At 39.9% G+C, this 27,380-nt stretch overlaps 1 protein-coding gene across 2 annotated transcripts in view; it reads right to left on the bottom strand.

The window, feature by feature from the left end:
• Nucleotides 1-989: 989 nt before the first annotated feature.
• Nucleotides 990-27,380, bottom strand: part of PPP1CB (protein phosphatase 1 catalytic subunit beta) — a 63,061-nt gene continuing 36,670 nt past the window's right edge. For both annotated transcript variants that reach the window (XM_037895565.2, XM_037895566.2), the window contains 4 exons: nt 14,726-14,797; nt 8,838-8,989; nt 3,398-3,532; nt 990-2,749 (listed from right to left, as the gene is read on the bottom strand). In XM_037895565.2, coding sequence (XP_037751493.1) covers nt 2,645-2,749; nt 3,398-3,532; nt 8,838-8,989; nt 14,726-14,797 — 464 coding nt within the window. In that variant the 3' untranslated portion in view covers nt 990-2,644. The remainder of the gene's footprint in view (nt 2,750-3,397; nt 3,533-8,837; nt 8,990-14,725; nt 14,798-27,380) is intronic.

Here is a 27,380-nt window from a genome sequence, read left to right as displayed (position 1 = left end):
AGGTTTGTATTTGCCCTTAAAGCATCGAGAGTGTCAATACTGGTCTTTCCTTGTTTTGCTGAATGTTTTAGATCATAGAATCATAGAATCTCAGAGTTGGAAGGGACCTCAGGAGATCATCTAGTCCAACCCCCTGCTCAAAGCAGGACCAATCCCCAATTTTTGCCCCAGATCCTAAATGGCCCCCTCAAGGATTGAACTCACAACCCTTGGTTTAGCAGGCCAATGCTCAAACCACTGAGCTAGATGTGGAAGAGGAGTTGTCAGCCCTGGACTGGGCAGGGATATTCAGGTCTAACAGACAATCTATTCTGGCATTTTAGTTAGATGTTAAGTCCATCCCCCTACCCAGTCTAAAAATCACTTCCTCTCAGTCAGATTTCACTTGTATGGTATTGCCAGTGTACGATGATAGTTCTCCAGGAAAAACATTACCTCAATTTCTATTATAAAAGGAAACAGGAATTTTTAAAAATTCCTAAGCCAGACACTCTCTGAAGACACTTGAATTCTCTTCTGAAGATCACCTTGAGGAAACATTTGCAATGCAAGTGAGCACATAATGTATACTATCCAACTCTAGACATGGGTATTCTAAAATACCTAAAGCATTTCCTAATTTTGCATAAATTCTGAAAGTATTAATCTCACTACTTGATACTGTGATTCCCCCCCCCCTTTTGGGGGGGGGGGGGGGGGGGGAAATTTTCGAGACCAATGCTTGGACAGAAATTCAGCCTTTCCAAACTTGAACTGATACAGTCATCACTGATCAACTCAGAAAAGCATGGTATGGCTGTCCTGATGTTACAATACTGTAACATTATGAACCAAGTAATGAACATCAGTGCTCGCCTCAGAAAAGACTAAGCCACTGTCCAAATAGCAGCTGATCCAGTCTGCCCCAAAGACCGAAAGATAAGTATTAACAAAATAAACTGCTAAGTAGCAACTGAAAAGTTTTATAATAACCAGACAGACTTCAAAAATCAATTAGACAACTTTTACTAAATGAAAAACTACATTTAAAATATGCATTTAAAACAAAATGGAATTAGAAAAAAGACTTAAATCCATTTTAAAGAACTTTTCCCACTGTGTCAGAAATCATTTTGCATTATATACTGTGCCAGTTCATAGAATGTAAGTTGCCAGAATCCTCAATTTAACATTTTCAAAGACAATATTAAAGTCAAGAGTTTTACATCTACTGTTGCACATTTAGAATGGTATAAATCTGAAGCTTTCCCCCCAAAGAATCTTGGCAAATTTGCCATGTTCAATAAAAACTTTTATAATCATATGCAATAGTGTTACATCCTAACATCAAATCTGTGTCTTACAATTTTTACCCTACTAACAACTTTATAACTTCCCTACACCTTGCCATTTGTCAATATGAACCTTTTTAAGAAAGGAGAGAACAAGAAAAGAAATACTGCATAACTCTTGATCATGTACAGAAATTATTGCTACTATAGTACACTACAAAGCAAAAGTCTATACAATATATGAACTTTGATCATGAAAATCCAGGATATACTCTTTAGTGACATAAGCCTTACAATCATGTAGAACATTCACATGGCAATATTAGACAGTTCGACCATCACTAGTCAGTTGATCAGTGAACAGTAGGTTAACACCCATTTAAATACACCCTCTTATGAAAAAAACTTCAGCTTTCCAAGGCTTATCAAATAAGGATCTTCATGTTTTGTGGAGCTACGCAAGATGCATTTTGATGCAAATAGTATGTTACTGGGAAGCTAAGCATGCCAAAGGTGTTTTGTGCTAATAAGACCTAAAGCCAAGGTACCACATAATCACGTTACCAACTAATAGGCAATACCGTTTTAGTCCTAAGTGAAGTGCCACTGCACAGTGTAATGTCAATAATTTAAAACAGTGTAGTGCGCAAATCCATTCTGTGGCAATTTAAGTTAAAAACCAAGACAGTTTTCTGTCCCTCAAACAATGCTGACTGTCAGGGTGGGCAGTCAGGGCGCTTTATTGGGTCACTAGTTTAGACAGTTTGCCTTTTTTATTCACAACCATCCTATCACCTTTTTGTTACAATGGGGCACACATTTAAATAGCAAGATTAGAAAGAATGGGGGGGGGGGGAAAAAAAAAAAATCAGTGGCTGTCCTAAAAAGCCCCTTCCGTATTTAGTTAAAAATAAAAAAAAAGCCAGGGAACATGACTAGATACCATACTTGCATCATTCTAGCTACAAAATAACCAAAGTAAAAGCAATCAAGCAACTATAAGACCACATTACACAAACAGAACATCATGCTCTCATCTGGTTTAACTATTACATCAAGTTTTAACTGGGATGTTGGTCAACTTTAAAAACCGTGATAAGTGAATATGTAATTCAATAGATATTTTTTAAATCTGGATTTTACTCTACGTTGGATATTAGAACTTGGAGCTATACTTGTTACAATACAGTGTCGCACATCTTTCTACTAGAAAAAATTAGTAAAGATCCTTTACCCGTCTCTTTAAGTTAAACGTGTGACATCATAAAGGGTGTCAAATGGCTGGATGGTTTTACAGTGCACACTTATTATATACTGTAATATGGAGTTTTGTCCTTGATAGATCTGATGGTGTTTTGACATTGTTCCTTTCTTCACCTCTTCTTCGGTGGATTAGCTGTACGAGGTGGAGTGACTGGACGTCCAGAATTCAATCCACCATACTGGTACTTGGCTTTCTTTTCAGATGGTTTCAATATCTTTGAAAAAACAAGGAAACATTTTTAGTAAGTCCATGACAATTGAGATACGTTTCATATATTATGAATCAATGTGACAATTCAAATTTGACTGTAGTTTGGTTACTTTTGATGAGCAAAAACATAATATAACCCTCACCACCCTGTTTATTTCCTTATCCCACTCATGTCTCCACATATTACTCTCTTTAGACTGACTTAATTTCCAACTGCTTTTGATTGTGTCCGTTCTAGCTGGGTAAAAAACAGGATCTGCTAGTATGTGACTCGTCTGAAGCAGAAAAAACACTAGTTGAGGAGAGGAGTCACAGTACAGGATGCCATCATCTCTGAATAAAGATTTGTTCTGCTGCCCAGAATTGGACTCAGAAGGAAGATTAAATCCAGTTCTAAATGTGCACTGAGAATGCAGACAAGAATCTAGCATATGGCAGCTATGGAATATGGCATGTTTATTTACAGGAATTCCAGGCCTCTTAAAGAGCTCCCTGTGGCAAAGTTGGTTTGATGCCAGCCTGCTGTGTAGTACTATCTTCTGCAGCTTATTTTCCCTTAGTGGTGCACGTTGAGTGCCAATTTATAGTTTCTATAAACTTATCTACTAAAAAAAGAACACTGACTAAACTTTAATCTAGCAGCATAGTATACCTGAAAGGAACACATCAAAGTTTCATCAACACTCATCATGCCTCCAGCATTATCAAACTCTCCACAGTAATTTGGAGCTGAAAATAGGGTGACCAACTGTCGTTTCGCAAAGAATTCATATCCATCTTCAACCACCTGTCAACGGGAGGGGGGAAAAAAATTTTTAAGTCAATACAGCTATCTATTGAGACGATAAACCCTGTAGGAATTAGATTCATTCTACCACCTAAACTTGAGTTCTTAGGCAGGCACCAATTGCTTATCTTATGGTGGTGAAAAGTAGGCAGTGAAAGGAACAACGTTTAATGATTGAGAGGTGACTACACGGAACACTGGGCTGTGGTGCCAAATCAGAAAAAAAATTTAATATCTGAAATCAAATAGCTTAAAAACAACTATCGCTAACATGTGGATACATTTGATTAAGATTTTCAAACTTGAAGTTTGGTGACGATGCTTTCAATTGATAAATATTTGGAAACCTTATACTGAGTACAAAAGTAGTTTTATAATTCAAATGTTTAATATTTTTAAAAGGTACCACATTACTACTGCATCTCATATCATTCTCTTACTATACTCCGGTGCCATTCATACAAATTCCTGTAACATGTTACAATTCCCATTTTCTAAAGAGAGGTTTCATGAAAATGATTCTACTGTACTCAGAAGAATTAGCATCTGCCAGAGATATCGATGATTCTCTTTACTAAAGAGAAAGCAGTAATTCAGCTCAAACTATAGTGCAAGAATGACCAGTTCCCAGGTAAGGCAGATCTCCATGCTGCATCCCACCACCACCACATACATACCATGGGGCAATGGAAGACAAAGTAATATACGTCTAAAATAAAAGCTTCCTTGGGCAGCTAATCCTCATTGTCTGGGTAACGGTTACATTAACACCTTTCATAATGACAGGTTTCAGAGTTAGTCTGTATCCGCAAAAAGAAAAGGAGTGTTTGGGGCACCTTAGAGATTAACAAATTTGAGCATAAGCTTTCGTGAGCTACAGCTCACTTCATCGGATGCATTCAGTGGAAAATACAGTGGGGAGATTTTATATACACAGAGAACACAGAACAATGGGTGTTACCATCGCTATTGTTACAGTGTGTATGGTAACACCCATTGTTCCATGTTCTCTATGTATATAAAATCTCCCCACTGTATTTTCCACTGAATGCATCCGATGAAGTGAGCTGTAGCTCACAAAAGCTTATGCTCAAATAAATTTGTTAGTCTCTAAGGTGCCACAAGTACTCTTATTAACATCATTGTTCGTCTAAAATCTATAAAAATAGTCCAGACATAAAACTGTAAAGTTATTTTGCAACAATAATGCCTAGAAGGATGTTGTTAAGGAGATATGGTAGGTGAGGTAATATCTTTTATTGGACCAACTTCTGTTGGGGGGGGGGGGGGGAGAAGAGAGAGAGACTGAGACTTTTGAACACCACAGAGCTCTTCTTCACGTCTGGGAAAGGTACTCCCAGCATCACAGCAAAATGTAAGGTGGAACAGATAGTTTAGCATAAGTAGTTAGCACATACTCTAAAAGAGCCATTCAAGGTAGAGTGACCCGTTAACACCTCTGCAGTCATAGGACAAAAAAAGGGGGTTAGTGGGTTACAGATTGTTATAAGCAGCCATAAATCCAGGGTCTATTCAGTCCATGGGTTTTTAGTGTATAGAAGAAAAATAAATTCAAGCTACTACACCAGAATTTCGAAAATGTTGTGTAGGTTTCCTTTGAGGATGAGGACTGATAGGTCAGATATAGAGTGACTCCTTTGTGATAAGTTTCAGAGTAACAGCCGTGTTAGTCTGTATTCGTAAAAAGAAAAGGAGTACTTGTGGCACCTTAGAGACTAACCAGTTTATTTGAGCATGAGCTTTCGTGAGCTACAGCTCACTTCATCGGATGCATTCAGTGGAAAATACAGTGGGGAGATTTTATATACACAGAGAACATGGAACAATGGGTGTTACCATACACACTGTAACAATAGCGATGGTAACACCCATTGTTCTGTGTTCTCTGTGTATATAAAATCTCCCCACTATGCATCCGATGAAGTGAGCTGTAGCTCACGAAAGCTCATGCTCAAATAAACTGGTTAGTCTCTAAGGTGCCACAAGTACTCCTTTTCTTTTTGTGATAAGTGTTCACCCACAGGTGATATGATATTATTTGTCTTATTTTCCTATGAGAGTTTATTCGAGAGCCCAGAGATAGTCTGGTTTCACCCACAGAGTTATTGGGGCATTTAGTGCACTGGATGAGATATACCATACGTTGTGATAGGCATGTGTAGGATCCATGGATCATGAAAGATGTGTTGGGAGCGAGGGAAGTGTTGATCACTGCAGCAGTGGAGATATATCTGCAAGATTTTGCATCTCTTCTGGCAGGGTCTGGTGCAGCTTTGAGTTAGTGTATCCTGGTCCGTGTGGAGCTTGCTTTTGATGAAGAGCTTGGGGGATGGTTTGAAGAGAAGTGGGGGTTCCTGAAAGATTTCTTTCAGGATGGGGTCCCCTTCAAGTATGCGTTATAGTCTGATGAGACCCTCTATGGGCGTGGCGAGCTAGGTGATAACTAGGGGAGTGTGGTCAGAAGGGGGTTTATTTCTGTATCAAAGCAGTACTTGGGGTTATTCTCAGAGTACTTGGGTTGCCTGTTCCATGATGCCATCTACTTCTCTGGTGGAGTGTCCGTCTTTGGTGAAGGCGGTTTTAAATGTGTTAAGGTGTATATCCTAGACTTTTCCCTTGGAGCATATACTGTGGTATCTGAATGTCTGTCTGTATTTAACAGATTTCTTGGTATGTTTGGCATGGTTACTGGATCTACGAAGGTAGCTGTAGTGATCTGTGGGTTTCTTGTATATGGTTATCTGTAGGGCTGAAGTGGATGCTACTGTGGGAGTGTTCCAGATAGAGTTTAATGGACGGGTGGTGGTTGTTGAAGTTGTGGTGGAACTATGAGGGATTTTAAGCGGTCTGTCCAGAGGATGGAAATATCATTGATGTATCTCAGGTATCTCATTTGTTTTGTGGTGCATTTGTCCAAAAATTCTGCTTCAAGGTGGCCCATAAAGAGATTGGCATATTGGGAAGCCATCCTAGGACCCCTGGCTGTTCCCATGGTTTGGACAAAGTTTGTTGAACATAAAATCGTTATGGGCGAGGATGAAATGGATGAGTTTGGTGACGTGTTTGGGGTGGGCATCTGAGGGTCGTCCATTGTCTTGTAAATATTTGAGGCAGGAAGCAATACCATCATTGTGAGAGATTCTGTGTATCGAGAAGTGATATCCATGGTGGTGCGGATGGTGTTCTGAAGGAGGCTTTTAATATTGCAGCATCTGTGGAGGAAGTCTGTTGTGTCCTGGAGGAAGGTGGCCCTTTGTGTGGGGAATGTTTTGAGGATAGTTTCTATGGGTCCCAATATTTCTTCATATCTAGCCATGGGATGTTTACTGATGGCTCTGCCTGGGTTCCCTTGTTTGTGTATCTTGGGAAGCACGTAGAAGGTCCCTGGGATGGGTTCATGGGGAGTGAATTTGTAATTTCTCTTGGAATTATTTGGGAAAGGATTTGAGGATATGCTTATGTTTCTGGGTAAATTGTGGAGTGGGGTCTTTGAGTTCTTTATAATAAGTGGTATCAGAAAGTTGTCAGTGAGCCTCATTAACACAATCATGGTTGAGGACTACAAAGGCACCCCTTTGTCTGATGGTTTGATCACTAACTGGAAAACTACTCAACATTTTCAGATGACAAGCCTGGGAGCTTAAATTCATTACTCTGCTAGACACTAAAAATCATGGGCTGAACAGAGTCACTGGATTTATGGATCATTACAACAGTCTAAAACACTTTTTTGTCCTATGACTGCATGTGTTAACTGACTACTTTACTTTGAATGGTCCCTTCCATTATGTGCTAGCTACTTATACTAAACTATCTGTTCCACCTTGCATCTTGCTGTTATGCTGGGAGTATCTTTCCCAGACCTAAAGAGCTCTGTGTGGCTCAAAAGCTTCTCTCTTACCAACAGAAGTTAGTCTAATAAAAGATATTACCTTATCCACCTTGCATCTAACATCCTAGGATCAACAAAGCTATAACTACACTGCAGGTTTTTTAAGAGACTACCTGAATAACTGATACATTGGCAGCAGTGCCATCTGAAGGTACGGATCTTAAAACACCTACTGTCTGTCACAATTATTGCTGCAGGAGAAAAGATCTGTGACTTGCATCAGTGGGGACACATCCATGAGTGTCCAATCAAAGTGCCTGTGCAAAATTTTGTTAGTGCAAGACATGCAGTAAAAACTTGCATCCTTTTATTTTCCAGAAGTAGAAAAAGTTAATTAAAAAAACCAGTACAAGTAATGAAACCTAAACTCCAAGATGGGAACCACTCTCGAGAGGTTAATTCTTAGTCTACGAAGCTTAATGAAATGTTTCTATTCAAAAGGAATATAACATTAAAGTCATCTGCGTACTTAAGCATTACATTAGGCAGTTTCAGAATCTTTAACAAATCCCACAAATAGATTCTTCCATGGGAAAATTTATCTATGTACTGGAACCAGAATAAAGTTAGCAACTCTGGAATGGTTTCAGAGTAACAGCAGTGTTAGTCTGTATTCGCAAAAAGAAAAGGAGTACTTGTGGCACCTTAGAGACTAACCAATTTATTTGAGCATAAGCTTTCGTGAGCTACAGCTCACTTCACTGGATGCATCCGATGAAGTGAGCTGTAGCTCACGAAAGCTTATGCTCAAATAAATTGGTTAGTCTCTAAGGTGCCACAAGTACTCCTTTTCTTTTTGCAACTCTGGAACGCCGATTTCAACACATTACACTTGTTTATATTTCCACAATTTAAAGGGGCTCAGTACCTCTGAAAATGTATGTGTTAAGTTGGAGACCGAAAAACGTAGACCACTCAAATCAGTGTCACTTAAATTTTGGCTTAAGCTGTATTGCTCAGTGCCTCTGATTCCATGTCCTGTTTTTAAGCCACTAGTCTACACCATTCTTGAAGCCTAGGCACCTAAACTGTTCCTGTAAAATATTCACATGCTCCCACTGAACAAGAGAGTCACAGCAATTACATAATGTGGGGGTGCGGGGTAGGCATGACTTCATGGTTGTTGAAACTGAAATAAGTATTTACAAAATATTGGTGACAGGAATTAGATATTGTTTCTGAGGAACACCCCTGTATTTGATGCTTCTAGAAGTACCAAGACAACTACATCTGGTCAAACTCTAAATGCTAGATTGGGAAATGGATTCTGCAGATTAAGGTACCTACAAGTGATATTCTAAATATAAATGAAGATAATTCTTTCAATCCCTAATACCTCAAAGTAAGACTAGAAGTGGAGATTTAAATTAGCAAAGATAGTAGAGTTTGTACCTGATGAGCTCGACAGATCAAATCCAGATCATGACGGTTGAGAAATTTACTGACCACATCAGCACCAAAAGTGAACGAGACCCCACGATCATTTTCGCCCCATCCTTGCACATCTTTGTCTGGATCCGACCACAGCAAGTCACACAGCAAGCCTTTGAAAGACAGTAATCTTAGAAAGTGTCCTAATATTCCCTTTTAAAAAAAAAACCCTATAATTGTGGGGATCAATAGTCAGTGATTACTTATGCAAATATGATGAAAAGCTCTCCTCAAAACAGGGTGGATAAAAAAGATATTTTGAGGGAGAGGGAAAAAAAGGATTGTAGTAAGTCTCTTTTTAAAAATAAACCTGTTTAAAGTGAAATCTGAATTTAACACAAAATATGTTAAGGCCTAAACTTATTCTGATCTCTCTCCACATTTACATTAAAAAAGTTAGGGGCTCATAGATGCAGCAATCGAAAACTTTGAGTTAAAGGCTGCTTTTTTATATAAAGACAAATTCAGGGTAAAAAAATTTTACTTTTGAGGTCAAGCTTAATTACTACAGCACAAGGAGGTCAGCCTAAGTAACTTAGGAAACTCTTTTTCAAGAGAGATATAGGCAAGTGGGAACTTAAGTTCCAGTCAGTTTCACTTAGGCATATTTAAAAATTTATCCAGTTTGAGCTGAAATAATCAGCTTGATTCACTGACTACAGTTAATCTGTTTAATAAATCATTTAGTTGTAGATGTGAAACATGTTTTGATAAGAGACGCTAACGTATGCTATTGTGTGTTTAAACAAACAGCAGCTTGACACAAATCATGAGCAAAAGCTATATATAGTAAAGAAATATATCATTTTCTAACATACTGAAAATGTACAATTAAGAATCTGAAAACACTATGCTATAATCGCTTAAATAAATGTATTTGTAGTGTACCCTCCTACACATCAAAAAGATGTAACCAAATCTAGAATAAAGGCTCTATTTAGTTGTAAACAAACATGTTTTAATGGTTATATCAATGAGACTGCATCAAGGGTTTCTGCTTGGTGATCTAAATCGCTGATTTGAGTTTATTTAAATAAATAAATAAATCAGCCAACCAACCTTGCCGCAACAGATCCACAAATGCTATCACCCAAACCAGGAAGATTGTGGAACTGGGGCCAGACCGTGACCTTTTGCAGCTAAAGGCCTGTGGGATTTGGTAAGCTGTAGTAAGAAGCTTATGGAGGTTTTTGGGTGGAACGTGGTTGAAAAACATTTAGATGAACTACATAGTAAGATCTAGCACATTTACTGTGATTATCTGAGCAGTTTTTGAGTACTGCTATACATCCATATTGCAGAGCAGCAACCAACTCTGATCGGGGTCCACAGATCAATGTTCAGTCTCTGAACTAGAGTCTCAGATGGCTCTCCACAATACTGTAGTACAGCAGTCATGCTGGCAAGTACATTCTTTGATATGAAGTGTCAAAAGGATTTCATCTTTGTGAATCATTGACTCAAAACCTCTAAAAACCAAGAAATGCATCTAATTAGGCTGTATAGTATCTAGTCAAGACCACCACTTTAGTACTCCTAGTTACAAATTGCTGCAGTCAAATGGGTTACATCCAGGCCCCAATTAGTTTTTCAGAGAGTTCCACAAGAGACATGACATTTGACTCTAGATGTATAACTTCAATTTACATGTTTAACTTCTTAAAAACCTCCTCCATTTATAGTCAGGCTTCAAGTGTAGTTACAGTAAAACTACATAGTAGGATTAAGTGAATCAGGTATTCTAGGTAGGTACTCAATTACAAATATGAAAATGCACTAGTCTTCTGTTATAGAAAAACACACTTAAGTAAAATAAATCTAGCTACTGACAGTATTAAAATGATCAGTTACTGCTCAGTGTCTTATCTAGATTGAAGCAAGTGATGCTACTGTACACTTTAAAGCTGAAAATTTGCCATATGAGCTTATTTGTGTGGATGTTACTTCATAAATCTACTAATCAAATACCAAAAAACATTGTATTTATAAAGAAAACAGTTCACACTTCTTCCTTTTGTTCTGTATTCAACACTCCAGTTTGGTGCCCATAACAGTTATTCACTCTGCCAAAATAAAGTTACTTCATTTCTTCCCAGACAAAACCCTTTTCAGGTATGCAACTTTGCCATAAAATGTTATGAGGCAAAATTCTGGTATACTGATTCAGTCAATTTGTTTAACCCCCCCCGCCCAAACACTAGTTTTGTGGTGTACTACTTTTCATAGAACCCATTCACCATTTTGAAATCTGAGGTTGTCTACACTAGAGCTGGAAAGTGTAAATTCCTATTTGAGGAGCCATACAGGTCTCAGATAGGACTATATGCAGGGTGATTAGCCTCTCCCATCACTCATGCTACCACAGACACACTTCTATTTTTTTAGAGCACTAGCTCAATCAGATGTCTCCTCAAGCTGTAATTTATACCTTCCGGCTCTTGTGTAGACATACTCTGTGCGTAAGCCATTCACTTTTCATTCTGTACTTCTAAACAGTGGCTTTGTTTTAACAATTCTTGCCTGCTTAGAAATGTAACTAAATAGACAAATCTGAAAGTCTAACAACATTTGTCATTTTAACTAGAGCTTTTAGGGTACATCTACACAGAAATTTAAACACCTCTGGCTGGCCTGACTTGGGATCACAGGGCTGTAAAATTGCTGTATAGATTTTCAGACTCAGGCTGGAGCCCAAGCTCTGGGACTCGGTGAGGGGGGAGGGTTCCAGAGCCAGGTTCCAGACCAAGCCCGAACATCTACAAAACAATTTTTAGCCCTGCAGCCCAAGCCCAAGCCAGCTGACCCAGGCCAAGGCAGCCATGCCCTGGGTCTTTTATTCCAGTGTAGATGTACCCTTAGATAACAGCTGTATGAAGAAAATACATCAAAACTGTTTTACAGTACAAACTAACCAGAAAAAGGGAGGAGGAGTTTGAAAGAGTTTAATAATCTTCCATGAAGGTGTCTTCAATTTCTTTTCACAGTCACTGTGCTCTGTCCTAACTTGTCCCATCCCCACCAAATAAAGTACAGACATTAAAGTTTACTTGTCTATTTTGACAGGTCATCCAAAACACAAGGTACAGCTAGAGACTGCATGGAAACATCTAGTCCACCTGAAATACTAAAAATGTACTGCCTGCATTCAGCAATTTGTATCTACCAGGAAAGCTTGCTTTTTGGTTAGTACTCTATTTTAAAATATTAAAGAACCTGCAAGAGATTGAGACACTCAATTCTAGGTTTGGACATACCTTGAGAGGGGGCAGAAGGTGGCATCACTGCCCTCCCTGATGGTTCTCTCTACCAAGATTTCTATAGGAACATGCTGACAGAAAGTACTCTGGAGCTCTCACTTTTTGGGCTGCACTTGTCCCCTGATGAAGGGGACCATATGACCTTTCCTTTATGACTCCACACAAGTGTCATGAATATGTTAGATGAATATGGCCCATGACATTTACAGTGCTATAACAACAACTCCACAACGTATTTTGGTTTCATCTATACAATTAAGACTAAATCATATTACCGCACTGTATGTTTAATGGTATGTTAACATGATCTCCCAACACCAGGAAAACAGCATATAGACTGAATCTTAGTATACTCATTAATAAAATTAACACGCATAATTCTGAAGACATTGGAATAGGAAAGCACAGTGGTAATTTTCCGATGACCATTCTGATTACCAAACACTCAATTCATAGTGAGACTACACCAGCCACTTCAGTTTTAGCACATCAAGTGTATGAAGGCGAAAATACTATTTGAAGTTACTGAAGACAGGAGTATAGAGGTAGGCCGCAGGGAAAAAAGACTTAACAGCCAGAGCCCCACAATATTGCCAACTTAAAGGTGTGCAACTTTATGTTAAAATTCAATTTCATAGGCTTTTGTGAAGATAAAATTTAATGCTAGAAGGGACTATAATGATCTAGTCTAACCTCCTACCAACAGACTACAGAGTCTTTCCCAATGATTCCTGCATCAAGCCCAATAATTTGTGACTGAACTAGATTGAAGAAACAGCCGGTCATGATTTAAAGAAGTTCTTAGGAATCTACCACACTTTTCAGAGATATCTTGAAATAATTTTTTTTTTTTTTTTTTTGAGGCAAGGGGGAAATTTAAGTGGATTTTCCCTGTTGATAATTAGAAGACCAACCCTCCTTTTTCTCGCTCTCTACTCACATATTTTTTCTTCAACCTCCTCAGTTTCAACTTTGATTTTACTGTTGCTGGTCAACACTGTCTTATAGCTTGGCAAGGGTAGCCCCAGCAATAGAACAGTGAAACTGAACAAGTGCTGTCAAATGCACCAAGTAAACTGAAAAGAAAAAAGTGTTTCTTTAATCTTCCACTTACAGTAGTTTTGGGGGTCGTTTGCAACAAGAGCAGGTACAAGATTTTCAGAAGAAAGTGTCCTTGTGAACTAGAATCAAATAATTCTGCAGGCAGCCTTAAGATGGATTGGCTCTAGCAATGACGCCAGACACGTTGGTTAAAAAGCCCTCCTTTTTTAAGCCTCTTTCTGATGGAAGCCAAGTACTGAAGTTTAAATTTCTTCCTTTTTCATGTTTTTTTAAAAATCCAGTTAAAGAATACAATGTAAGGAGACATTTTAGGTATGAATTAGTGTTGTAATTTACACTTGTGTTGTGAAAGTTCCTCACTACTTGCCTCATGCTGCATCTGGATGCAAATTACATAGGTATTAACTTGCACCCTAATGCATTTTGCTTATGGTGATGGACAGGACACTACCCACTCCTAAATCGACACAATAAAATTAATACAGACTGACATTTGAAAAAGTCAGCTGTGAAAAAGGAGCTTTATAATAAAATCTTGGACTTAAAGGAGATGGTGTACTGATAGAAAAAGAAAGATAACCCTCTCGTAAGACCTCCTTTAACATGCAAATTGACTTCAAACCAACTACTCAAAGCAAAATCATACATTACTAGACACCACCTATGCAGGGTTAAGAATCTTCTTTGATACTAGGGAACAAAATAGTAATTCCGTCTTACAGTTCTGGGGAAGGGGGTAGTTTTCAATAAAAATGATACAGAAGTGGCTATTGTAGTGGTAAAAGGGACAGATCAATTTGCTCCCCCCATAAAATGTATTTATGCAATGTTAACAGGATAGTGGAAAAGTGAACTTTGGGGCTACAATATTAATACAAACAAGCTCAACATCTGGCAGCAGAAAAGTAGCAGTAGAGGTTATAAAAAACTGACAAGCCTGCGCAGCATGGAGATAACTACTAACCCGAGATTAATTTAAACTCTGATGCTATGATGAGAAGCAGAGGCCTGAGAAACCAAGAGAACTCTAGAAATCTGGGTTATTTTCAATAGATTTTGAATAACTGTAAATGTTTGGGCCCTATTTAACCAAGGCTAGGGAGAGAGAACCTGTATTTTCAGTTTAGTTTTTCTCATTTCACTTTCATATTCTATTGATTTTCTAGAAAGCCTTGTTTTATTTATTTGGGATAATTCACTACAGTCCAGTCTCTTAAACAAGGAATACAAACTTCGTAATTCTGCCAAGCAGCAGCCAAAGGGTGCAAAACAAACACCCAGGTGCTCTGTCAAAACAAGTACTCAGTTAACAAAAAGCACAATTCACAGTATGCACCTGGAAAGGCTTGGGATCTTAGGTAGGAACAGGAATAGGGTACTGAAGATTACAATTAAAGCACAATTAGACTGTTTCAGGACTCTGAACTGCATAAATAGAAATTGTTTCTGATATTCTAATGCCACTGGTAAGTTTGCTTTGGCATCACAGCAAGATACATATAAAGATACAATAAATTGTGTATGGCTTACCTGTGTCAGGAACATCTGTGGGTCTCATAATTCTCCGAATCTGCTCCATTGACTGGAGATCTGGTGACAGTCCTGTAAATATATAAAAAATAAATAAACTAAGCTTCCTGTATTTTTACTTTTAAAAGGGTACCAGGAAATGCATAACTGGAGGCTCAAGGTGATAGAGCATGCATCATTTTCACTGTAATATAAAGTGAAAAAATCAGCAGGTTTCTAGACACCACTTAAAATACAACTGGTCTGTGCATTAGGACTGTAACAGCACTTAATGGGCTGACTACAGTAGAACCTCAGAGTTACAAACACCCCAGGAACGGAGGTTGTTCGTAACTCTGAAATGTCTGTAAGTCTGAACAAACCGTTAGTTGTTCTTCTAAAAGTTTAGAACTGAACATTGACATAGAGGTTTGAAGCTTTTTTATGCAGAAGAAAAATGCTGCTTTTAAGCCATCTTAATTTAAATGAAATAAGCACAGAAACATTTCCTTACCGTGTCTAATCTTTTTTTAAACTCTTTATTTTAATAGTTTACGTTTAACACAGTACTGTACTACGCAGTATTTTCTTTTTTCCGTCTCTGCTGCCTGATTGCATACTTGTGGTTCAAATGAGGTGTGTGGCTGACTAGTCAGTTTGTAACTCAGACGTTTGTAACTCTGAGATTATGCTGTAGTACTTATTTGTATGCCACCTTCTCATTCAAGGAACTTTGAACTGCAAAATAAGTCAGTCTCATACCCATTACACAAACAGGTAAACTTCGGCAGGTGAACTTTATTTCATCTGCATAAGGCACAAGTAACTGGGTTTTATACAGGTGAAGCAAAGTTCATTGGGAAAACTATCTTAAACAGCATACTCCATGCTATAGTCAGGATGCAAAGCTGCAGCACACCACTTGTGCAGAATATGAAGGCTAGTCTCCACTAGAAACACTACAGCACCATTGCTGTAGTGCGTCTGGTGAAGATGCTCTACGCCAACAGGCGAGAGCTCTCCCATAATAAAACCACTTCTGAGAGGCAATAACTGTCCGTACTAGTGCTTAGATCAGTGTAACTTACAAGCAGAGTGGATAAAAATCAATTATTTTTTTTTAAGTTGTATTTTTTTTTTAAATTTAAATCTGATTTTTTTGATAAAATGTTTGAGGAAAAAACCTATCTAAAGATGGTTTTAATTAAGATATCTTTGAGCTATAATGTATCTCATCATGGAATAGGGATTATAAATTCTAATTCTATAGTATGAGACAATATATTCATGTAATGTTTAAGAAAAGTTTTGTAAATGAATTCCAATAGTTCATGGATTAGGGACCCAATCTTATGGGGTTCCACAGGCTTCTGTATAGATTATTTAGGATAATCTTTCTATCTACCCCTGGGACTCAGTGCTCAGTCTAGAAGATCCCATCAGAGATGCTTAGTTTTGCAGTTCTCAAACTGTGGATTTGTGTCTCCAGAGATATTTTTGCTGTTAACAAGCATGTTGTTTATAAATAAAATAAATAAAGATGTGAGAAATAACAGGCCTCAACCTATTGTCCCTCTGCAAATTTGTGTACAGAGAGTCAATCCCTTACCTCTCTAAAAGCCCAAAGTTTCAAAAATTTCAGTGAATAGAAGATTGTTGGGGGCAGAATAGATCTGAACAAGGAGAAGTCTGGAGATAAATTTGAGAAGGGAGGCACAGGCAGTAGAAACAAAAGTGAAACTGTCTGAGCAGCATATTCCAGAAGTCTTGAGGTCTTTGAGTGTAGCCTTCATTGATTTGAGATCTACCATACCATTCTCACTAGAAGGGAAAACCTATAATGGCAGTAGGTCATAAAAGAGACCCAGTTTGGGAATAAGACCCTGTCAAGGTTCCTCCCCCACTCTGAACTCTAGGGTACAGATGTGGGGACCTGCATGAAAGAAAAACCTCCTAAGCTTATCTTTACCAGCTTAGGTCAAAACTTCCCCAAGGTACAAAATATTCCACCCTTTGTCCTTGGATTGGCCGCTACCACCACCAAACAAATACTGGTTACTGGGGAAGAGCTGTTTGGACACGTCTTTTCCCCCAAAATACTTCCCACAACCTTGCACCCCACTTCCTGGACAAGGTTTGGTAAAAAGCCTCACCAATTTGCCTAGGTGACTACAGACCCAGACCCTTGGATCTTAAGAACGATGAACAATCCTCCCAACACTTGCACCCCCCCTTTCCAGGGAAATGTTGGATAAAAAGCCTCACCAATTTGTATAGATGACCACAGACCCAAACCCTTGGATCTGAGAACAATGAAAAAGCATTCAGTTTTCCTACAAAAAGACTTTTAATAGAAATAGAAGTAAATAGAAATAAAAAAAAAAGATCCCCCCTGTAAAGTCAGGATGGTAGATACCTTACAGGGTAATTAGATTCAAAACAGAGAATCCCTCTAGGCAAAAAAAAACCTTAAGTTACAAAAAAGATACACAGACAGAAATAGTTATTCTATTCAGCACAATTCTTTTCTCAGCCATTTAAAGAAATCATAATCTAACACGTACCTAGCTAGATTACTTACTAAAAGTTCTAAGGCTTCATTCCTGGTCTATCCTCGGCAAAGACAGAATATAGACAGACACACATACACTTTGTTTCTCTCACTCCTCCCAGCTTTTGAAAGTATCTTGTCTCCTCATTGGTCATTTTGGTCAGGTGCCAGCGAGATTACCTTTAGCTTCTTAACCCTTTACAGGTGAGAGGAGATTTCCTCTGGCCAGGAGGGATTTTAAAGGGGTTTACCCTTCCCTTTATATTTATGACAGACCCATTCAAGAAATATATGTTTGCTGATGATGTTTTAAAGAAAGTCACACCAGTGAACTGGTAGAAATCACTTAAGCACTTGGATTCAGACACCGCTGAAGAGATTATCTCACTTTGAACAGCAGTAGCTTCTTCTGCCAGTGTAGAAAGAATATTTTCTTCCTTTGGACTAATTCATTCCAAATTGAGAAATCGTTTGGGACCTGAAAAAGCAGGAAAGCTTGTTTTTCTTTTCCAGATTATGAACGAACAGGAAAATGAAGGTGAAGACGACTGAGTTAGCTGCAGAAGTCAATATTTTAAGTTTCTCATGTTGACCTGGTTGACACAGTCAGTTTTTTTTTTTTCGTTTTTTTAACCCAAAAATTAAATCATTTTCGTTAACACTTTTAACAAAAACAAACATGATTTTAAAAAATTTGAATGTTTAACTAAATTCAAAAATTCATATGCTTGTTTTGTTAAAATATTATGTGTTTGCTGTTGAAGAAAAAAATCCACAATACATAACGTTGTTGTTTTAGTTAAATAAAACAATTTAAATGTCTGGTGATATTCTCCTCCCTAATACAGCCTGGCAAGAAAATCCTCCAAATATTAATGATTAACCTGTTGAATTGGAAATAGTTCACCTCCCAATGACTTCATAAATATCTGTTTCAATCACCTTTGGTAAATGAAATAACCAAATCATTTGTTTTCTGATATAGCTGTAAAACCAATCTGAAAAGTTTTCAAAATAAATCACTTAAAACATGTATAGTGTACCTTCTAAAAATGAAACCTACATCTATCTCTGAGTTGTGAAGAGTATGTATTGAGGTTATAACCACCACCAAGAATGCACTTTTATGTAGAAATCCATGATTAAATCAAGTCTTCCTGAATAGTGATTTAACTCAATTTGATTTAAATCAATCCACCCTACTTACACCACTCAGGGGGTTTCTTATTCACACACCTGAGTAACACAACTTATACAGACATAAGTGGTAGTGTGTACAAGCCCTTAGTGTCACTACAGCCACAGTTTGTGATTCCCACTGTCCCTCTCCACACTAGCCTAAGCAGTGCAGACATGGAAGCATTCTCCTTGACATGCAGGGATTTAGAAGAGTACCTACAAGGCTGCTTTACTTTAACACAGCCCCACAGCAAGGCTTAAGATGGATGAAAGGGCCTTGAAAAGCCCTCAAAGGATTGTTTCATCTACGGAAGTTAAGTGATTTGTCCAAAACCACATAAATCAGTCACAAAACTGAGAACAGAACCTAGGAGCTGTAACACGATAAAACTCCTTTCCCTTACATAGGCTTAACATTAAAAGAAAGTCTATTTTGCTCAGTCCAATGTTCTAAAGAGTTCACATGTCAGGAAGAATCTTTCACTATAAAAGTCACTTAAATTTTGATTTCACTTTAAATTTCAGAGTTGACAGATGGTGGCAGCTGTATTATTCAAGAACACCCCTTTACGTCAGTAAGAGCCTACTATTATGAATACTAATTTTCAATCTATTTTAAGACTGATTTTTGTTCAATATTCCAAGCATTTAATAAGACAGTTTTATCTTTTGTTATTTAAGAAAAACTGGTTCTTTGGCTTAATATAAAGAAAGAGGTATATGTAAATTGGTGCAAATTACACCTTCGAATTGGGTCCAAACAAGTTTAAATTTCTGTTACCTACACATCAAGAAGGAAGTAGTCATGTAAAAGTAGGCCCAAGTCAGCTTTAATTGACACCCTCCTGTCAGTTACTTATCCTTCCACAATCCTCTTTTGACCTACTGACATGCAAGTTACATCAATTTAAAATCTCTTCTGGATTTGTCTCGTAAATCTTATCCAGCAAAATCATTGTGCGATATGGTACAAGGCAGGGTCACGTGCAGAGGTTAGTCAATGTGGACTCCTAGGAAAAAAAGGTATTCAAAGCATCCAAAGCTACCCAAACCACCACCAACAAATACAAATTGCCTTTAAAACGAAGTGTGCTACCTGGATCAGCAGAGTGTTGTAAGTCCAGTGGATGCAGGGTTGAAGATTGTGCAAGATAGCAGCGTATAGCAGCATAAGGATTTTTTTAAATGCTGAAATACAATTTGAACATCTGCAAATAAAGATCATTTCTGCAAGAAGCTGAGATTGCCTCTTATCCCACCTCCTCCTATTCTGAGGAACAGAGTGGTCAAGGGTTAAGATCCATAGACTATCTGGATTTAATACAAATTAGAAAAGCTACTGTCAAACTGCCCCACTACAATGATAACTTGTAAACCTCAATACCTTGTGCATTAAGAGTTTACCATCTTTATCCAACAGTGTAGTTTCCAGACTGCAACTTGTGACATGGCAACAGTTACAAGCCTGGTCCTCTGATGCAGCCATTTGCTGGTAACAAGATACAGACAAGTGTTTTTATAAATTTAAATGCACTAAAAGGATTATACAGGTGCATGTTTAGTCTAAGCCAAAGCAAGATCAAAACATGGAACTTAAGGGGCCTGATTGTCCTCATCAAATCCAAGCACTGGTGAATCAAAAAGGGAAGAACATTAGAAACAGTAAGAAGAGCACTGAGAAAGCCCTGCTGGCTGTCTCAGATTTTTACTCAAGGAAAAAGTGCATCCCATATAGAATCATACGATAAAGAGGGCAAAAGGGGTACTCTGCAAATTAGGAATTTAACCCATGGCTCTCCGCAGGTATTCTCAAGTCATCTTTTACCATTTCCATATTGATGCTTCCCCTCACAGGAAGCCCCAACGCTATGCTAAGCAGTATCACACCAATCACAAAATTCCCCACCATTGAAACACCACTTCTATGCTTTGTGTTGCACATGAAGATCTTGCTTCCTCCCACAAGAGATGAAAATCTAATTCAGGCAGACAAACTATTCTGGCAATAGACATGGTGACCATATGAAATTAGCAGTGCAGAAGGTGAACAGCGGTTATCACTGGAAGGCCTCCTGAAAGAGTGGCTTTAAGGAAGACTCTGAAGCAGCAAAGCCCTTTCACTCATGGGGAGAAGAGTGAAGCAAGGAGCAGCATGGAAGAGGACCCAAAGAAAAGAGTGAAAGGAGGAAACTGGGGATGGTTAAGAGGTAGGCTAAATTTGACAGGGTAAAATGAAGAAGTGAGTACAGAGCTATGGAAGACCCTAAAGGCAAGGATGAGACACTTGAATTTCATGTGCAGTCAAAAAGCCAGTGAAGGGATTCAAAGAGGGGAACATCTGAGTCAGTGACAGAAGATAATTTCAGCAGCAACATATTGGAGAGACTGTAGCAGAGGAGATTTGGTTTATATAATCAGATGTGGGCGGGGCAAAGAGAAGAGGACTGCAGAAGTCTAAGCGGAAAAGGAACAAGGGTGTGAAATCAGGATTTCAGCATGCTGCCTAATTGGAGAAGTGTGAGGTGCCTTTTGTTTACTATGTCATGCGGTTTTGCAAAGTTTTTATTGTATATCCCAGAGGGCAATGTTTTAAAAATAAACTATGCAAAAATACGCAATATAGTAAAAAAGGCACATACCGTACTCCTATAAGCTGGCTCCGAGCTCCAGCAGGTTTGTGTTATTACCAGTACAGTACACACAGACTCAAACATCATGAGTAGGTGCTGACAATCCATAACTTCAGGGACCTGAAAAGCAGTTTGGAGGGGATGGGGAGGAGAAGAGAGGGCAAGGTTTACCATTCAAATGTGCTAAGTGCCACCCTGAGCTGCTTGTTATTTTGAAGTATTCAGGACATTTTGCTAAGCTTTTCATATCTGCAAATCAGCTTTAATAGTGTAATACTTTTGCTTCTATCTGGAAGCGTTACAAGTCTTAAAGGGGCACTTGTTTTTAAAGTTATTGGATTAGTCAAGTTTCTTAGAATACCCTTTAAACAGTACACAGAATTTTGGGTCTTCTTACTTTTTAAAAGAGAAAATAGATGTGTTTTTAAATCCGCAATTATGTTTATAAGCGAAGCATCTTTACACCTTATATTTGTTTTCCAGAATTCTCTCATGGGCCCCTGTTCCCAAGTACAATACATGCAGAACTTCAAGCTCTTAAGTTTTTGGGTTTTTTTTGTCTAAGGTCAACAGTAACAGGCTCTGCACAAGCCACGTACCCCTACCACCACCTCACTGGTTACTGCCTATCACCTGAGTTTAACTACTATCTGTGTCATGATTTGGGAAATATTTCTGCACATCTTATGATTTCTAGTTCACAGAGAAATTATGACATTTCTGTATCAATGCAATTTATAAAGTATTTCTACGGAGAGTAAATCTTGTCATCTGGAGTAGCTATCTCCACTAAAGGGATTAGCAAAAACCTTCAATTATATGCTGTTTTAAGAAGCTTAAGTATCATACCTAAACTATTTGGAAGAGATTCCATACCTGTAAATCAAGGTTCTTTGACAATGCATTCAACAATCTGAACCAATGGTTTTCCTTCTGTTGTTCAAACTTGCTAGGCAGAGTCATAAGTGACCAGCTTCCAAATTTTCACTCTGCCCAGATGCACTCCCTCTACAGCAGAGGTGGGCAAAGTACAGCCCATGGGCCACATCTGGCCTGTGGGACAGCCCTGCCTGGCCCTTGAGCTCCTGGCTGGGGAGGCTAGCCCCTGGCCCCTCCCCTGCTGTTCCCCCCCTCCCTCACAGCCTCAGCTCACTGCACCGCCAGCACTCTGGGTGGCGTGGCTGGCTCCGGACGGACCGCGCACCTGCAAGCTCCTGCCACTCTGAGCAGCATGGTATGGGGGCGGGGGTTGGATAAGGGGCAGGGGACCCCAATAGTCAGGGGACGGGGAATAGGGGGGCTGGATAGAGGGTGGAGTCCTGGGGGGCCTGTCAGGGGGCGAGGGGTATGGATAGGGGTCAGGGCAGTCAGGGGACAGGGGAGTTGGATAGGGGGTGGAGTCCCTGGAAGGTGGCGGTCAGGGGGACAAGGAGCAGTGGGGGTTGGATGGGTCAGGGGTTCTGAGGGACAGTCAGGGGGTGGGGACCAGGCTGTTTAGGAAGGCACAGCCTTCCCTACCTGGCCCTCCATATAGTTTTGCAACCCCGATGTGGCCCTCAGGCCAAAAAGTTTGTCCACCCCTGCTCTACAGGCTTGCTTCTACTCTTTCATTTGGATTCACTGTTGGCATACACACTTATGAAAAATTAGACGATCCCAGAGAGCAGCTTTTTAAAAAGCTAGTAATTCTCAGGATCCAAATAAAATGCTGGGAGAACCTGAAGATTTCACTGAAAAAAATCTGTATTATAGGTAGTGAAATCTGCTTCTACTCATTTAACAACCTGGACCAATGCCAAGTAGCAGTGTGCAAGGGCTCCCCAAATCGGGAGAGAGAGCCCAGTATTTCAGCATATAAAGCTGTTGAGTTGTCTTACCCTAGCAAGACTCAGCCACTCTACTACTAAAGCAATGGATGCTTCATGAGCTAAAAAAGGAAAAAGGGCTTTAATTGAAAGTTATGCAAGTCTTTAGCAGATTCCACTTTGGGTTGACAGAAGCTGAACACCTGTGTTTGATAAAGGAACACATACTCACACTCTACCTTGGAAGATATATGCCTATTCCGTGTGCGATAAGCACTGACATCTGTAAGAGAGTAACATCTTCTCTTTGCTAAGGCAAAAAACTTGTTTTCAGGCAAGCGGTACTGAACAGGAACTACGTATACCTGTTCTACACCCAAACACTGAACCCACACACTAGAAACAAACCACTCATTACATTTTATAAATCCTTCACCATTACCCACACAGATGCTCTCATATCCCACCTCATTGCTAACAATCAGCATCACGAGATGACCCCTGTGCACTGCTACAGACAACCTACACAACTTAGCACTGAAATTATGCATACTGGATCCCTCAAGGTACACATGCATCTTTCATTTGATCTTTTTCACATACAGGCGGGGGGGGGGGGGAAGAATCCAGATCTCGTATCATAATCATCCCTCTACCAAGCTGTTCCAACTAATGCCCCCACCATCCAGCACAGCTATAGCGAACACTGAATGCAGCTGGAGTGCATGCAGATAATTCCCAATGGCTACTGTAAGGTTGAGTGGGCCTTTATCCATCTAGCTAGGATGATCTGGAAATGAACTTTTGAGAACCTTTTAGGCCATAAGTACAGAAATTCTCTTCTTGTTTTTTGTTGAAAAGCTATGCACATGGCCTTAACGGCAATCAGAGAAAGTATGCTTCTGGTGGCTTTTTATTGGGAGATCGACAGGAGAATGTGAAGATAAGAAGGGACTGAGCCAGATGAAGTGGAGAAAATTAATATACAGCTATTATGGACAGGACCCACTGCAGACTGAAGCACTTTCCTCTCATTTTTCTAACAAAGGAGCCTCTAGAGCAAGATGGGTACTGGCTCAGCAGCCCTTTGAGATCTGTGGATCCTATTAGCTTAAAAGTTAATATGGGGCATCTGGAATATTGAAACCTGAATGAAATCCTTCAGGGGACCTTCAAGAGGACACTCCATTCCCAGCAGACTTTGGTAAGGTGCTGTCAGGCTTTCGGGGCTAGTCTCGAGGAAGCAACATCTTGAAATCAGCCAGGACTTTCAAGGTTTGGTCCACACTTTTTCTGAAGAGGTGATGCCCCTACCAGGACAGGGTCATAAGTCACATTCCTCTGGCTAAGGCCATGGGTAACAGTCAGTGTTGCCTTGTCATTACCTGAACATGTATCCCAAGTTGGTTGGCAAGGAGAAAGGGGTCTAGTTTAACTTTCTAGGCAGGCAAAAAATGAGCTTCCAAGAGTCTTATAAGATGACAGAATCAGCAGTGAGGAACACACAGAAACACTAAGATTTATCAGAGCCAACTACAAGGCCATATATCTAGGAACAAGGAATTCACGTTATACCTACAGAATGGAGGACCGTATTCAGGAAGGCAGTGAATCTGAAGAAGATTATGGGGACACAAAAGACAGGCACAAGACCACATGATCTCCCAGTATGATGCTATGGCAAGGGCTAATGTGATCATTGGATGTATTATCAGTACTGAGTAGAAACAGTGAGGTGATTTCACCTCCACATGGCACTGAGGAGACATCCTGGAATACTGTGTACAGTTCTGGTATCCACTTTAAAAAAAGAAAAAAAAAGATGTTTAACTGGATGGGGTACAGAGAAGCACCACAAAAAATTATTAGAAGACTGGGAAAATGGCCTTACAGTGAGCCTTAAGGCGCTCAAGTCTATTAAACTTATCAAAAAGATCAAGAGGTGACTTGTTTATGGTATTAAGTACCTTTATGGGGAAAAAAACACCAGTTACTATTTTAAAGAATCCTTATTGAGGTTACAGGGACAAATGGGGGAGGCAACCTAGTGACAGAGGATGTGGAAAAAGCTAATGTACTCAATGCTTTTTTTGCCTCTGTCTTCACGAACAAGGTCAGCTCCCAGACTGCTACACTGGGCAGCACAGCATGGGGAGGAGGTGACCAGCCCTCTGTGGAGAAAGAAGTGGTTCAGGACTATTTAGAAAAGCTGGACGTGCACAAGTCCATGGGGCCGGATGCGTTGCATCCAAGAGTGCTAAAGGAGTTGGCGGATGTGATTGCAGAGCCATTGGCCATTATCTTTGAAAACTCATGGCGATAGGGGGAAGTCCCGGACGACTGGAAAAAGGCTAATGTAGTGCCCATCTTTAAAAAAGGGAAGGAGGAGGATCCTGGGAACTACAGGCCAGTCAGCCTCACCTCAGTCCCTGGAAAAATCAAGGAGCAGGTCCTCAAGGAATCAATTCTGAAGCACTTAGAGGAAAGTGATCAGGAACAGTCAGCATGGATTCACCAAGGGCAAGTCATGCTTGACTAATCTAATTGCCTTCTATGACGAGATAACTGGCTCTGTGGATGAAGGGAAAGCAATGGACGTGTTGTTCCTTGATTTTAGCAAAGCTTTTGACACGGTCTCCCACAGTATTCTTGCCAGCAAGTTAAAGAAGTATGGGCTGGATGAATGGACTATAAGGTGGATAGAAAGCTGGCTAGATTGTCGGGCTCAACGGGTAGTGATCAATGGCTCCATGTCTAGTTGGCAGCCGGTATCAAGCGGAGTGCACCAAGGGTCGGTCCTGGGGCCAGTTTTGTTCAATATCTTCATAAATGATCTGGAGGATGGCGTTGACTGCACCCTCAGCAAGTTTGCAGATGACACTAAACTGGGAGGAGTGGTAGATACGCGGGAGGGTAGGGATAGGATACAGAGGGCCCTAGACAAATTGGAGGATTGGGCCAAAAGAAATCTGAGGAGGTTCAACAAGGATAAGTGCAGAGTCCTGCACTTAGGACGGAAGAATCCAATGCACCGCTACAGACTAGGGACCGAATGGCTCAGCAGCAGTTCTGCAGAAAAGGACTTAGGGGTTACAGTGGACGAGAAGCTGGATATGAGTCAACAGTGTGCCCTTGTTGCCAAGACCACCAATGGCATTTTGGGATGTATAAGTAGGGGCACTGCCAGCAGATCGAGGGATGTGATCGTTCCCCTCTATTCGACACTGGTGAGGCCTCATCCGGAGTACTGTGTCCAGTTTTGGGCCCCACACTACAAGAAGGATGTGGAAAAATTGGAAAGAGTCAAGTGGAGGGCAACAAAAATGATTAGGGGACTGGAACACATGACTTATGAGGAGAGGCTGAGGGAACTGGGATTGTTTAGTCTGCGGAAGAGAAGAATGAGGGGGGATTTGATAGCTGCTTTCAACTGTCTAAAGGGGGTTCCAAAGAGGATGGCTCTAGACTGTTCTTAGTGGTAGCAGATGAGAGAACAAGGAGTAATGGTCTCAAGTTGCAGTGGGGGAGGTTTAGGTTGGATATTAGGAAAAACTTTTTCACTAGGAGGGTGGTGAAACACTGGAATGCAGTACCGAGGGAGCTGGTGGAATCTCCTTCCTTAGAAGTTTTTAAGGTCAGGTTTGACAAATCCCTGGCTGGGATGATTTAATTGGGGATCGGTCCTGCTTTGAGCAGGGGGTTGGACTAGATGACCTCCTGTGGTCCCTTCCAACCCTGATATTCTATGATTCTATACTACAGGGCTCTTTGAGCTAACAGAAAAAGGCATAAGAGGAACCAATGTCTGGAAGCTGAAGTCAGACAAAATCAAGTTAAAAATTGTCTCGTTTCTAACAATGAGGGTGATTAGCCATTGAAACAAACTACCGAGTGGTGGAATCTCCATTTTTGAGTCTTTAAGCATCTTTTAGAAAGGAATACCTTAGTCAAACAAGTTATCAGGCTGTATACTGGGTCAAGTACTGTAGTCTGTGTTATAAAGGTAAGACAGATGATTTAATAGTCCCTTCTGGACTTATAGATGTCCTAATTCATGATATTTCCTCAAGATGGAGTCCAGATTCTGTCTTCCATATCCATGATAGGGGTAAGTTAAAAGGCTAATGGGATGGAAGACTCTCCACAGACTCTGTGACCACTTGGCCAATCTTTGTGAGGACCATTACTTTTCCTGCAGTACCAGTGGGAGATTGTGGAAATGTACAGCCTGGAGTTGTGGAGAACAGACAATTCTGGATTCCTCCAAGTATATCTTGGCCAACTTCTTGGAGAAGGGAAATGTTCGTAGGACTTGTCTATATGGGGGATTTGTCCCTATACTTAGTATAAACTCCAAGTGTAGAGACAAGTAGCACTATCTACCTCAGTTTCAAGTAGAAGCAAAACTGCAACTTATGAGTGCTGCTTGCCTGTCTACAACAGATATTTACTCTAGTGCAGCTACCCTGCTGGCTGAAATCCCCAATGGAGACAAAGCCACATCCTTTCAA

Source organism: Chelonia mydas, chromosome 3 (assembly GCF_015237465.2).
Source record: "Chelonia mydas isolate rCheMyd1 chromosome 3, rCheMyd1.pri.v2, whole genome shotgun sequence".
In the NCBI taxonomy this organism is placed as follows: domain Eukaryota; kingdom Metazoa; phylum Chordata; order Testudines; family Cheloniidae; genus Chelonia; species Chelonia mydas.
The sequence above is the reverse complement of the archived record's forward strand: the minus strand, read 5'-3'. Positions and strand labels throughout refer to the sequence as shown.